Here is a 15,000-nt window from a genome sequence, read left to right as displayed (position 1 = left end):
AAAACATATATAAGTCACACTGGATCTCGGCCAAACTAGGAAAAAAAACTGCGACTTATAGCCCGAAAAATACGGTATATATATAGATATATATTATGTATAAATATATATATGTATATATATATATATATATATATATATAAAAATGTTATATGTTTTATATATATATATATATATATATATATATATATATATATATATATATATATATATATATATATATATATATATATATAAAAAAGTTATGTTATATATATATATATATATATATATATATATATATATATATATATACCGTATTTTCCGCACCATAAGGCGCCCTGGGTTAAAAGCCGCGCCTTCAATGAACGGCATATTTCAAAACTTTGTCCACCTATAAGCCGCCCGGTGTTGTAAGCCGCATCTAACTGCGCTAAAGGAATGTCAAAAAAACAGTCAGATAGGTCAGTCAAACTTTAATAATATATTAAAAACCAGCGTTCTAACAACTCTGTTCACTCCCAAAATGTACGCAAATGTGCAATCACAAACATACGTATATCAACATGGACAGAGCTGCGTGAAAAAAGCCACCCGGCCTCTTCGCGTAAACTTAAACTTACCTTAACCACTCGCTCATCTTTTCTTCATCCATCCCTTCGAGTTAGCTTTTATGATGACGCCGGCTGGAAAGGTCTCTTTTGGCAAGGTCTTCCTTTTGAATATCACCATGGGTGGAAGTTTCTGGCCATTAGCATGGCAAGCTAGAACCACAGTGAAGGATGACTTCTCATTCCCTGTGGTGCGAATATTCACCGTACGTGCTCCCGTTGTATCCACAGTGCGGTTCACAGGAATATCAGTTGCTGTGAAATAGTAATCCGTGTGCGGATGGAGAGATTGCGTCTTTTCATGAACCGGATCCCTGTCGTTTAGTAGGAGCCATTTTGTGGTCTTTACAGATGTAAACACACAAAGGAAATGAAACGTACGGTAATATCCGCGCGCTTTTTCTTCTTCTACGCAGGCGGGTGGTTGCTTACAGTAGAAGAAGAAGCGCTTCCTGTTCTATGGGGGCGGGTGCTTACCTTGGCGGTTGCTTGCGTAGAAGAAGAAGCGCTTCCTGTTCTACCGGGAAAAAAGATGGCGGCTGTTTACCGAAGTTACGAGACCGAAACTTTATGAAAATGAATCTTAATATTTATCCATATATAAAGCGCACCGGGTTATAAGGCGCACTGTCAGCTTTTGAGAAAATTTGTGGTTTTTAGGTGCGCCTTATAGTGCGGAAAATACGGTACTTAAATTTCAGTGAATTCTAGCTATAAATATACTCCTCCCCCCTTAAACCCGGCCCCCCTACTCTGCCCACCTAAACTCCCCCCCCCACAATCTCCCGAATTTGGTTGGCAAGTATGGCATAGCCATATTTTTATATTTGTGGTGAGCAAGGTGACTTTTTGAGTATCCTCGGTACTATACCGCCTCTAAAATGACCGGTTCCCCCGTCATCGTCACGTCGTGTCATTGCCGGTTTTACGAGCAGAGGAGCATGTTCGGCAGCGCAGAGTCAAGGAGTACTTACAAGCAGACACAGTGTGTAGACAAAAAAGGGAGAACGGACGCATTTTGGCTTAAAAACTAACAATAAAGGTGAAGTTATAACACTGAAACTCCCTCAGGAAGAGGTGCATTAAGACATGGGGCTAAAGTCTAGCCGGCAGTGTTTTAGCTACTTCTAAATCACTAATCCTATATATATATATATATATATATATATATATATTTTTTTTTTTTTTTTTTTTTTTTTTTTTTGAAATATATATTTATATATGTTTTTTATTTACCGTATTTTTTGGAGTGTAAGTCGCACTGGAGTATAAGTCGCACCTGCTGAAAATGCATAATAAAGACGGAAAAAACATATGTAAGTCACACTGGATCCCGGCCAAACTAGGAAAAAAAACTGCGACTTATAGCCCGAAAAATACGGTATATATATATATTATGTATAAATATATATATATATATGTATATATATATATATATATAAAAATGTTATATGTTATATATATATATATATATATATATAAAAATGTTACATGTTATATATATATATATATATATACATATATATATATAAAAATGTTATATGTTATATATATATATATATATATATATATATACATATATATATATATATATATATATATATATATATATATATATATATATATATATATATATATAAATGTTATATGTCATATATATATATATATATATATATATATAAATTTTATATGTTATATATATATATATATATAACGTATTTTTCGGAGTATAAGTCGCACTGGAGTATAAGTCGCACCTGCCGAAAATGCATAATAAAGAAGGAAAAAACATTTATAAGTCACACTGGATCCCGGCCAAACTAGGAAAAAAACTGTGACTTATAGCCCGAAAAATACGGTATATATATATATATATATATATATATATATATATATATATATATATATATATATATATATATATATATATATATATATATATATATAAAATCTCCTGATGATTGAGGGAACCCCCCCTCATGAAACAGGCCTGTAGAGATGAAATAGTCTTGTGATTTTTTATTTTTTATTTTTTTTCTCACACATACATATATTGCGCTCTACTACGGTATCGAGCACTATTTTTTGGATAACCTTATTAAGACATATATATATATATACATATATATATATATATATATATATATATATATATATATATATATATTTCTTTATATATATATATATATATATATATATATATGTATATGTGTGTATATATATATATATATATATATATATATATGTATATATATTTATATATATATATATATGTATTTATATATATTTATATATTTATATATATATATTTATATATATATTGATTTATATATATATATATATTTTTATTTATTTATATATATATATATATTTATTTATATATATGTATATGTGTGTATATATATATATATATATATATATATATATATATATATATATATATATATATATATACATACATAGATAGATAGATAGATAGATAGATAGATAGATAGATAGATAGATAGATATATCGGACCCCAGACACATTTTTTTTCTCTAAATTTGGCCCCCCGAGTCAAAATAATTTCCCAGGCCCGGTATGTTCTATCTACAAATCACGAGTAAAAAGATTCCTGGATCATGTGATGTTCCACCAGACCAGCCAACGGAGGCCGCACCTGCGTGGGGGCGACGTACCAGTTCCAGATGTGCAACACCAACCAGTGCGAGGACATCTACAGCGACACGCGAGAGGAGCAATGCCACGCTTGGGACCCTCGCTTCGAGCAGCCCAGCAACAAGCACTGGCTGCCCTACGAACACCCTGACGGTGAATATTCACACGCCGCCCGGGAGGAAGTCATGTGGTCAAATAATGATGCACTGTTAAATGAAATGTATTTTTTTTAAAAAGAAGATTTAACACATGGTTTCTTTGCACATGGTAGTTAGAGGCTTATATAAATGTTATGTTCTCGTCCACATCTGGCTGAGATTGAGTAAAGCTTTGAGGTGTGACTACACCCTCCCATAAAAAACACGCAACGTCTTTGGAAAGCTCTTTAAAAAACAAAACCTTCTCTCCCGCTCTCCACATGCACTGATGTCATCTGACCCTGGCTGACCTTGTCCTCTTCCAGCTCTTTCTGCTTGCATGTAGCCACTGTCGCTAGCACAAAAGACTGGCCGTTTTCATTATCAGTCTGTTCCAAAGGCTCCAAATCCTGGGAAAACCGAAGCAAATGTTCCCAAAGGAAACATTTTAAAACCAATTCGTCCTTTCCAAACTCCAAAAAAACACTTTTTATAGAGAAAACAATGTAAAATCTTAACCAGGGATGTGCTGATCGAGCAGTATCGGACGAGTTTGTAATCCAATGAATGCCTTTTAATCACAAACGCTAATCCCCTCTGACTGACACTATTTATGTATTTATTTATTTATTTATTTTAGTTAGTTGCTACTTTCAGTACAGGCCAAAAGTTTTGGCCACGCCTTCTTATTCAATGTGTTTTCTTTATTTACATTGTATATTGTCACATCAAAACGATGAATAAACACATGTGGAGTTACGTACTTAACATATATATATATATATATATATATATATATATATACATATATATATATATATATATATATATATATATATATATATATATATATATATGTATATATATATTAATGTATATATATGTATATATATATAGATATATAGATATAATATATATATGTATGTATATATATATATATATATATGTATGCATATATATATGTATATATATATATATATATATATACATACATATATATGTATATATATACATTTATATTTGTATATATATACACGTATATATACATATATTAATGTATATATATATGTATATATATATATATATATATACATATATATAGGTATATATATATATATATATATATATATATATATATATATATATATATATATATATATATATATATATATATATATGTCTTAATAAGGTTATCCAAAAAAGTGCTCGATACCGTAGTAGAGCGCAATATATGTATGTGTGGGGAAAAAAATCACAAGACTATTTCATCTCTACAGGCCTGTTTCATGAGGGGGGGGTTCCCTCAATCATCAGGAGATTTTAATGGGAGCATTCACATACCATGGTTTATATAGGGCACAGAGTGGGTGGGTACAGGCTGGCGTAGGGGCGTGGTGATTGGCTCATGTGTTGCCTAGGAGGTGTTTCCGTCTGTGGCGGCATGCTGTTACAATTTCGCTGCGCTTGTTGAGGGATGACAGGTCTGGACGGTAAATAATAAACAGTTTCTCTTTCAAGCATAGGTTGCATCTTTTATTACCACTATTGTAAGGTGTGCTGGATGCAAGAATTTGCCATGTTATTGAATATTCAACATTATTGTCTTTGAGGTCCCAAATGTGTTTGCTGAGTTCTGTGGTATTCCGCAGGTTTTGGTTCCTGAAAGAAGCCTTGTGATTGTTCCATCTGGTTTTGAATTCTCCCTCGGGTTAATCCTACATATGTGTCGGATGTGTTAATGTCCTTGCGTATTACCTTAGATTGGTAGACAACTGATGTTTGTAAGCACCCCCCGTTGAGAGGGCAATCAGGTTTCTTTCGACAGTTACAGCCTTTGTTGGTTTTGGAGTCGCTCTGTCCGGGGGCCGACGGCTCATTTGCAATTGTTTTGTTGTGGTTTGAGATGATTTGTCGTATATTGTTCATACAGCCGTATATTGTTCATACAGCTGTAGCTCAATTTGATGTTGTTCTTGTTGAATACTTGAATAATCACCACGCCCCTACGCCAGCCTGTACCCACCCACTCTGTGCCCTATATAAACCATGGTATGTGAATGCTCCCATTAAAATCTCCTGATGATTGAGGGAACCCCCCCTCATGAAACAAGCCTGTAGAGATGAAATAGTCTTGTGATTTTTTTTCCCCACACATACATATATATATATATATATATGTGTGTGTATATATATATATATATGTATATATATATATATATATATATACACATATATATATATATACATATATATATATACCTATATATGTTTATAAAATGTATATATACATATATATACATTATATATATAATATAATATATAATGTATATATACACGTATATATATATATGTATATATATGTGTGTATATATATATATATATATATATATATATATATATATATATATATATATATATATACGTATATATATATATACACACATATATATACATATATATATATACGTGTATATACATTTTATATACATATATAGGTATATATATATATGTATATATATATATATATGTGTATATATATATATATATATATACATATATATATATATATACACCTCCCAGACTTAGACAAACTTTATTGATCCACAAGGGAAATTGTTCTTCAGTATTTCATCTATCTTTAGCAAGTAACATTATCACTGGAGGACGAGGCTACACATGTTACCCGCCGAGAGCAGGCTATACCAAGCTAATAACTAAGCGAGCTGGAAACAAAACGAAGGAATAAGTCCTTTGTCAAGTTTAAGACGTGTAGATGAAAACCGCGTTGCATCAGAAAGTAAATCAAAGGAAATGAATAAGTGAATAATGGAAGTTTAGAGAGCGATTAATATAACAAAAACTGTTTTGCAGCCAGAAGTACACAACACAGGGCGGTCCATCCATAAATTGGTGGCGTCGATACAAAGGGTAGGATCGATACTAGAGGGATTAGATCAATAAAATAAATATTTACACATTCAGGGACTTTGTTTTGATCAAACAATTGTATGTAACTAAAGAGAACAATGGACTAGTTTGATTGTTGTGTTAATATTGTTAAACTGTCAATAGCACTCACCAAAAATACAATTAAAAATGCACATTTAATACATGTGATTGATATCGGTGGTGGTTTCGGCTGATATCATTCATGGATTGGAATCTACTGTATAAACATCTGATCGGAACATCTCGATAAAATACTTATAAATGCAAAACTAACATTTACCTTCACTGGCGGGTGAAGGCGTGGTGCGTTCAGGGACGCTCTGGAAACTAAAGATCTTGGAGGCTTTTTTTTTGCAGCCCCCATTCGATAAAATATCTAATCCTTTTTTTGATTGTACTAAAACCGGTGTAGTGGATGAAAGTCCAGACATGTTTTGCCCAAAAAGTGAATCATAATAATAGAACACCTCCATATTATTTGGACATGTAGGAATGAGGCGTTCACTGTCTTCCTGGCCTCCACTAAAGGGCAGCTCCACAGAGAAGTGCTGAGCTGTCACCGTATCAAACCAGAGGCCTCGCCACACACTCTCCTCTGTTGCCAAATTGTCGTCCTCCCTTCATTACTTCTAAATGCCAGCACTGTGAACCCCAATGCTCTAAATAATTCATTAGAAGAAGTAGTGTAAACTTAAAAAGTTGTTAAAAGTTGTGCTTACTTAAAAATGTCGAGTCTGAGTAACATTTTCCTTCTTTTTAAATTTACAAAACTTGTTATTTTTAATTAATATTTACTTGTTTGCAGATTATGTAACCGCTACTTAAAATAATGAACTCACAGTTACTTAAAACTCAGTGGATTAAACATAATTGTGTCTTATTTTGAAAGAACAAATCATTAAACCGGATTTAAGAATAAATTAAGAATGAATCAATCGCATTATAGATTTGTATTGTTATTTATTATATTCTGTGTGTGTATATATCAATTATTACATGCACATGCGCGCACGCACACACACACACAGGAAGTGCTTTTATTTTGTAGCATGTGCGTGCACTTCCTCTTCAGGCAGCACACACGAGGAGGAACATTTTTCATTTGGCTTCATTGTTAAGTTTAATTCAATTAATTAATTCAAAATAATTAATTAGAATTAGTAGTGTAATCTTTAAAAGTTGTACATAAAAATGTTGCGTATGAGTAACATTTTCCTTCTTTTTAAGTTGACTAAACTTGTTGTTTTTAATTAATATTAACTTGTTTGCAGATTATGTAACCGCTACTTAAAATAATTAACTCACAGTTAGTTAAAACTCAGTGGATTAAACATAATTGTGTCTTATTTTGAAAGAACAAATCATTAAATCGGATTTAAGAATACATTAAGAATGAATCAATCACATTATAGATTTGTATTGTTATTTATTATATTCTGTGTGTGTGTATATATCAATTATTACATGCACATGCGCGCACGCGCACACACACAGGAAGTGCTTTTATTTTGTAGCATTTGCGTGCACTTCCTCTTCAGGCAGCACACACGAGGAGGAACATTTTTGAGTTGGCTTCATTGTTAAGTTTAATTCAATTAATGAATTCAAAATAATTAATTAGAATAAGTAGTGTTATCTTTAAAAGTTGTACTTAAAAATGTTGCGTATGAGTAACATTTTCCTTCTTTTTAAGTTTACTAAACTTGTTGTTTTTAATTAATATTAACTTGTTTGCAGATTATGTAACTGCTACTTAAAATAATTAACTCACAGTTACTTAAAACTCAGTGGATTAAACATAATTGTGTCTTATTTTGAAAGAACAAATCATTAAATCGGATTTAAGAATAAATGAAGAATGAATCAATCTCATTATAGATTTGTATTGTTATTTATTATATTCTGTGTGTGTGTGTGTGTGTATCAATTATTACATGCACATGCGCGCACGCACACACACACACAGGAAGTGCTTTTATTTTGTAGCATTTGCGTGCACTTCCTCTTCAGGCAGCAGACATGAGGAGGAACATTTTTCAGTTGGCTTCATTGTTAAGTTTAATTCAATTAATTAATTCAAAATAATTAATTAGAATTAGTAGTGTAATCTTTAAAAGTTGTACATAAAAATGTTGCGTGTGAGTAACATTTTCCTTCTTTTTAAGTTTACTAAACTTGTTGTTTTTAATTAATATTAACTTGTTTGCAGATTATGTAAATGCTACTTAAAATAATTAACTCACAGTTACTTAAAACTCAGTGGATTAAACATAATTGTGTCTTATTTTGAAAGAACAAATCATTAAATCGGATTTAAGAATAAATGAAGAATGAATCAATCGCATTATAGATTTGTATTATTTATTATACTCTGTGTGTGTGTGTATATATAAATTATTACATGCACGCACACACACACAGGAAGTGCTTTTATTTTGTAGCATGTGCGTGCACTTCCTCTTCAGGCAGCAGACACGAGGAGGAACATTTTTGAGTTGGCTTCATTGTTAAGTTTAATTCAATTAATGAATTCAAAATAATTAATTGGAATAAGTAGTGTTATCTTTAAAAGTTGTACTTAAAAATGTTGAGTGTGAGTAACATTTTCCTTCTTTTTAAATCTACTAAACTTGTTATTTTTAATTAATATTAACTTGTTTGCAGATTATGTAACTGCTACTTAAAATAATTAACTCAGTTACTTAAAACTCAGTGGATTAAACATAATTGTGTCTTATTTTGAAAGAACAAATCATTAAATCGGATTTAAGAATAAATTAAGAATGAATCAATCGCTTTATAGATTTGTATTGTTATTTATTATGCTCTGTGTGTGTGTGTATATATAAATTATTACATGCACATGCGCGCACACACACAGGAAGTGCTTTTATTTTGTAGCATGTGCGTGCACTTCCTCTTCATTGTTAAGTTTGATTCAATTAATGAATTCAAAATAATTAATTAGAATTAGTAGTGTTATCTTTAAAAGTTGTACTTAAAAATGTTGAGTGTGAGTAACATTTTCCTTCTTTTTAAATTGACTAAACTTGTTGTTTTTAATTAATATTAACTTGTTTGCAGATGATGTAAATGCTACTTAAAATAATGAACTCACAGTTACTTAAAACTCAGTGGATTAAACATAAGTGTGTCTTATTTTGAAAGAACAAATCATTAAATCGGATTTAAGAATAAATGAAGAATGAATCAATCTCATTATAGATTTGTATTGTTATTTATTATACTCTGTGTGTGTGTGTATATATATAAATTATTACATGCACATGCGCGCACACACACACACACACAGGAAGTGCTTTTATTTTGTAGCATGTGCGTGCACTTCCTCTTCAGGCAGCAGACACGAGGAGGAACATTTTTGAGTTGGCTTCATTGTTAAGTTTAATTCAATTAATTAATTCAAAATAATTAATTAGAATAAGTAGTGTTATCTTTAAAAGTTGTACTTAAAAATGTTGAGTGCTAAACTTGTTGTTTTTAATTAATATTAACTTGTTTGCAGATTATGTAAATGCTACTTAAAATAATGAACTCACAGTTACTTAAAACTCAGTGGATTAAACATAATTGTGTCTTATTTTGAAAGAACAAATCATTAAATCGGATTTAAGAATAAATGAAGAATGAATCAATCGCATTATAGATTTGTATTGTTATTTATTATATTCTGTGTGTGTGTGTGTATATATCAATTATTACATGCACATGCGCGCACACACACACACAGGAAGTGCTTTTATTTTGTAGCATGTGCGTGCACTTCCTCTTCAGGCAGCACACACGAGGAGGAACATTTTTGAGTTGGCTTCATTGTTAAATTTAATTCAATTAATGAATTCAAAATAATTAATTGGAATAAGTAGTGTTATCTTTAAAAGTTGTACTTAAAAATGTTGAGTGTGAGTAACATTTTCCTTCTTTTTAAATTTACGAAACTTGTTATTTTTAATTAATATTTACTTGTTTGCAGATTATGTAACCGCTACTTAAAATAATGAACTCACAGTTACTTAAAACTCAGTGGATTAAACATAATTGTGTCTTATTTTGAAAGAACAAATCATTAAACCGGATTTAAGAATAAATTAAGAATGAATCAATCGCATTATAGATTTGTATTGTTATTTATTATATTCTGTGTGTGTGTGTATATATAAATTATTACATGCACATGCGCGAACGCACACACACAAACAGGAAGTGCTTTTATTTTGTCGCATGTGCGTGCACTTCCTCTTCAGGCAGCACACACGAGGAGGAACATTTTTGAGTTGGCTTCATTGTTAAGTTTGATTCAATTAATTAATTCAAAATAATTAATTAGAATTAGTAGTGTAATCTTTAAAAGTTGTACATAAAAATGTTGCGTATGAGTAACATTTTCCTTCTTTTTAAGTTTACTAAACTTGTTGTTTTTAATTAATATTAACTTGTTTGCAGATTATGTAAATGCTACTTAAAATAATGAACTCACAGTTACTTAAAACTCAGTGGATTAAACATAATTGTGTCTTATTTTGAAAGAACAAATCATTAAATCGGATTTAAGAATAAATGAAGAATGAATCAATCGCATTATAGATTTGTATTGTTATTTATTATACTCTGTGTGTGTGTATATATAAATTATTACATGCACATGCGCACACACACGCACACACAGGAAGTGCTTTTATTTTGTAGCATTTGCGTGCACTTCCTCTTCAGGCAGCAGACACGAGGAGGAACATTTTTCAGTTGGCTTCATTGTTAAGTTTAATTCAATTAATTAATTCAAAATAATTAATTAGAATAAGTAGTGTTATCTTTAAAAGTTGTACTTAAAAATGTTGAGTGTGAGTAACATTTTCCTTCTTTTTAAATTTACTAAACTTGTTGTTTTTAATTAATATTAACTTGTTTGGAGATTATGTAACTGCTACTTAAAATAATGAACTCACAGTTACTTAAAACTCAGTGGATTAAACATAATTGTGTCTTATTTTGAAAGAACAAATCATTAAACCGGATTTAAGAATAAATTAAGAATAAATCAATCGCATTATAGATTTGTATTGTTATTTATTATATTCTGTGTGTGTGTGTATATATAAATTATTACATGCACATGCGCGCACACACACACACAGGAAGTGCTTTTATTTTGTAGCATGTGCGTGCACTTCCTCTTCAGGCAGCACACACGAGGAGGAACATTTTTGAGTTGGCTTCATTGTTAAGTTTAATTCAATTAATGAATTCAAAATAATTAATTGGAATAAGTAGTGTAATCTTTAAAAGTTGTACTTAAAAATGTTGCGTATGAGTAACATTTTCCTTTCTTTTTAAGTTTACAAAACTTGTTATTTTTAATTAATATTAACTTGTTTGCAGATTATGTAATTGCTACTTAAAATAACTCACAGTTACTTAAAACTCAGTGGATTAAACATAATTGTGTCTTATTTTGAAAGAACAAATCATTAAATCGGATTTAAGAATAAATGAAGAATGAATCAATCGCATTATAGATTTGTATTGTTATTTATTATACTCTGTGTGTGTGTGTGTATATAAATTATTACATGCACATGCGCGCACACACACACACACACACACAGGAAGTGCTTTTATTTTGTAGCATGTGCGTGCACTTCCTCTTCAGGCAGCACACACGAGGAGGAACATTTTTGAGTTGGCTTAATTGTTAAGTTTGATTCAATTAATTAATTCAAAATAATTAATTAGAATAACTAGTTTAATCTTTAAAAGTTGTACTTAAAAATGTTGCGTATGAGTAACATTTTCCTTCTTTTTAAGTTTACTAAACTTGTTGTTTTTAATTAATATTAACTTGTTTGCAGATTATGTAACCGCTACTTAAAATAATGAACTCACAGTTACTTAAAACTCAGTGGATTAAACATAATTGTGTCTTATTTTGAAAGAACAAATCATTAAACCGGATTTAAGAATAAATTAAGAATGAATCAATCGCATTATAGATTTGTATTGTTATTTATTATATTCTGTGTGTGTGTATATATAAATTATTACATGCACATGCGCGCACACACACACACACACACACACAAGAAGTGCTTTTATTTTGTAGCATGTGCGTGCACTTCCTCTTCAGGCAGCACACACGAGGAGGAACATTTTTTAGTTGGCTTCATTGTTAAGTTTGATTCAATTAATTAATTCAAAATAATTAATTAGAATAACTAGTGTAATCTTTAAAAGTTGTACTTAAAAATGTTGAGTGCTAAACTTGTTGTTTTTAATTAATATTAACTTGTTTGGAGATTATGTAAATGCTACTTAAAATAATGAACTCACAGTTACTTAAAACTCAGTGGATTAAACATAATTGTGTCTTATTTTGAAAGAACAAATCATTAAATCGGATTTAAGAATACATTAAGAATGAATCAATCACATTATAGATTTGTATTGTTATTTATTATACTCTGTGTGTGTGTGTGTGTGTGTGTGTATATATAAATTATTACATGCACGCACACACACACAGGAAGTGCTTTTATTTTGTAGCATGTGCGTGCACTTCCTCTTCAGGCAGCAGACACGAGGAGGAACATTTTTAAGTTGGCTTCATTGTTAAGTTTAATTCAATTAATTAATTCAAAATAATTAATTAGAATAAGTAGTATAATCTTTAAAAGTTGTACTTAAAAATGTTGAGTGCTAAACTTGTTGTTTTTAATTAATATTAACTTGTTTGCAGATTATGTAAATGCTACTTAAAATAATGAACTCACAGTTACTTAAAACTCAGTGGATTAAACATAATTGTGTCTTATTTTGAAAGAACAAATCAATAAATCGGATTTAAGAATAAATTAAGAATGAATCAATCGCTTTATAGATTTGTATTGTTATTTATTATACTCTGTGTGTGTGTATGTACTAGAGATGCGCGGTTTGCGGACACAACCGCGGAGTCCGCGGATTATCCGCGGGTCGGGCGGTTGAAATAAAAAAAAGTTAGATTTTATCCGCGGGTCGGGTCGGGCGGTTGAAATTAAAAAAAATTAGATTTTAAATAGATTCAGGCGGGTGGCAGTTAAACCAATTGGGAAATATATATACATAGTTAAATGTTGTTACCCACATACGAAAAACGAGCAGGCACCTGCAGCATATGCCACAACAGAAGAAGAAAAAAAAAAGAGATGGCAGCAAACGTGGTACGCGACAAACTAAAAAAGGGAATACTAAAGACCAGGGGGAAAAAAGGCCAGAAAAGTTCAGCGTGGACTTGTTTTTATGAGGTTGTAAATCAGGATGATAGTAATGCTGGCTACGTGATTTGCAAGAGCTGCGACGCTGTTTATGTCTACGACAGTCACAAAACCAGGACATCTAACATGGTGCATCACATTTGTGCAAAACCCCGAATCTCCACAAACACCCTGAGCATGAGCAGTTTCGTCCGCCGTGATCCCAGCGTGACAGCGTGGCACGCATTGAATGTCTCTGCAGCATTGGATCAGTCTCCTTTCTTTAACAGGCAAAAGCTTTATAACCTCACTAATGCCTTGCATCGTCTATATTAGATATATAACAACGGGCGGGTGGCGGATGGAGGGCGGGTGCGGTTTTGATTACATGTTAGTTCGGGTGGATGGCGGATGGTTGACGACTTTTGTGATGCGGTTGCGGATGAAATAATTGCCTATCCGCGCATCTCTAGTATGTATATATAAATTATTACATGCACGCACACACACACACACACACAGGAAGTGCTTTTATTTTGTAGCATTTGCATGCACTTCCTCTTCAGGCAGCAGACACGAGGAGGGACATTTTTGAGTTGGCTTAATTGGTCAATTTAATTCATTTATAATTTGAAAGTACATTTAACATAAACTCCAAATATTTACGATCCGTTATACTCAAATATTTGAGTTTATGAACTCCAAACATGTGGCACTTTTTTGAGTTCTGCTTACTTATTCGGGTTTACTGTGCATATTTTCCAGCAAGGCGCTCGTGAGTCTCAAATGACTTCTCAGATGAATTCCATTCACAGCCTGTCATCTCCAGAAGAACAGGGCCGGCCCGTGGCATAGGCCGTATAGGCAAATGCTAAGGGCGCCGTCCATCAGGGGGCGCCACGCCAGTGCCACAAATGTTGGAGAAAAAAAAATAAAATAAAAAGTTGGTACTATTATTTCTAAATACAAAAAAATAATCCCATGTTAATTAAAATGCAAAGTAAAGCCTATTTAATAGAAACATTATTTGTTACAACATTACGCCCCTCCCCCCCGCACGGTGCGCCCCCTCCCTTCCCGTATCATGACTCTTTTTGGACGTCACCACATCAAAAAATCAACACAAGATGTCAAAACGGCCAAAACTGTCAGGTGCCCAGGGAAGAAAAAAGAGAAAAGAAGAGGAGGAGAAACGAGAAAAGACAGAGGTAGCAGGTAGGTAACGTTAGCCTACATGAAATTATTTGTCTGTTACAGAATGTGATAGTAACCTGGCTTTTTAGCATTAAGCTAATGTTACATGATTCGGCAATTGCTAATCAATAAATAGCTAGTTCTGTTTTAACGGCGGGTTAATTTTGTGGAGGGGGCTAAATTGTTATGGAAAATAATAATGTAACGTTAGGTAATTACAGTAC

General features: G+C 31.7%; 1 protein-coding gene across 2 annotated transcripts in view; it reads left to right on the top strand.

Moving 5' to 3' along the window:
* The window catches only part of LOC133577040 (A disintegrin and metalloproteinase with thrombospondin motifs 2-like), a 550,759-nt gene that overhangs the window by 500,265 nt on the left and 35,494 nt on the right, over positions 1–15,000 (top strand). For both annotated transcript variants that reach the window (XM_061930552.1, XM_061930551.1), the window contains one exon: positions 3,230–3,402. In XM_061930552.1, the coding sequence (XP_061786536.1) occupies positions 3,230–3,402 (173 nt within the window). The remainder of the gene's footprint in view (positions 1–3,229; positions 3,403–15,000) is intronic.

This window comes from Nerophis lumbriciformis, linkage group LG36 (genome assembly GCF_033978685.3).
Source record: "Nerophis lumbriciformis linkage group LG36, RoL_Nlum_v2.1, whole genome shotgun sequence".
Taxonomy (NCBI): Eukaryota; Metazoa; Chordata; class Actinopteri; order Syngnathiformes; family Syngnathidae; genus Nerophis; species Nerophis lumbriciformis.
Note: the sequence above shows the minus strand (reverse complement) of the source record. Positions and strands in the feature narration are given on the sequence as shown.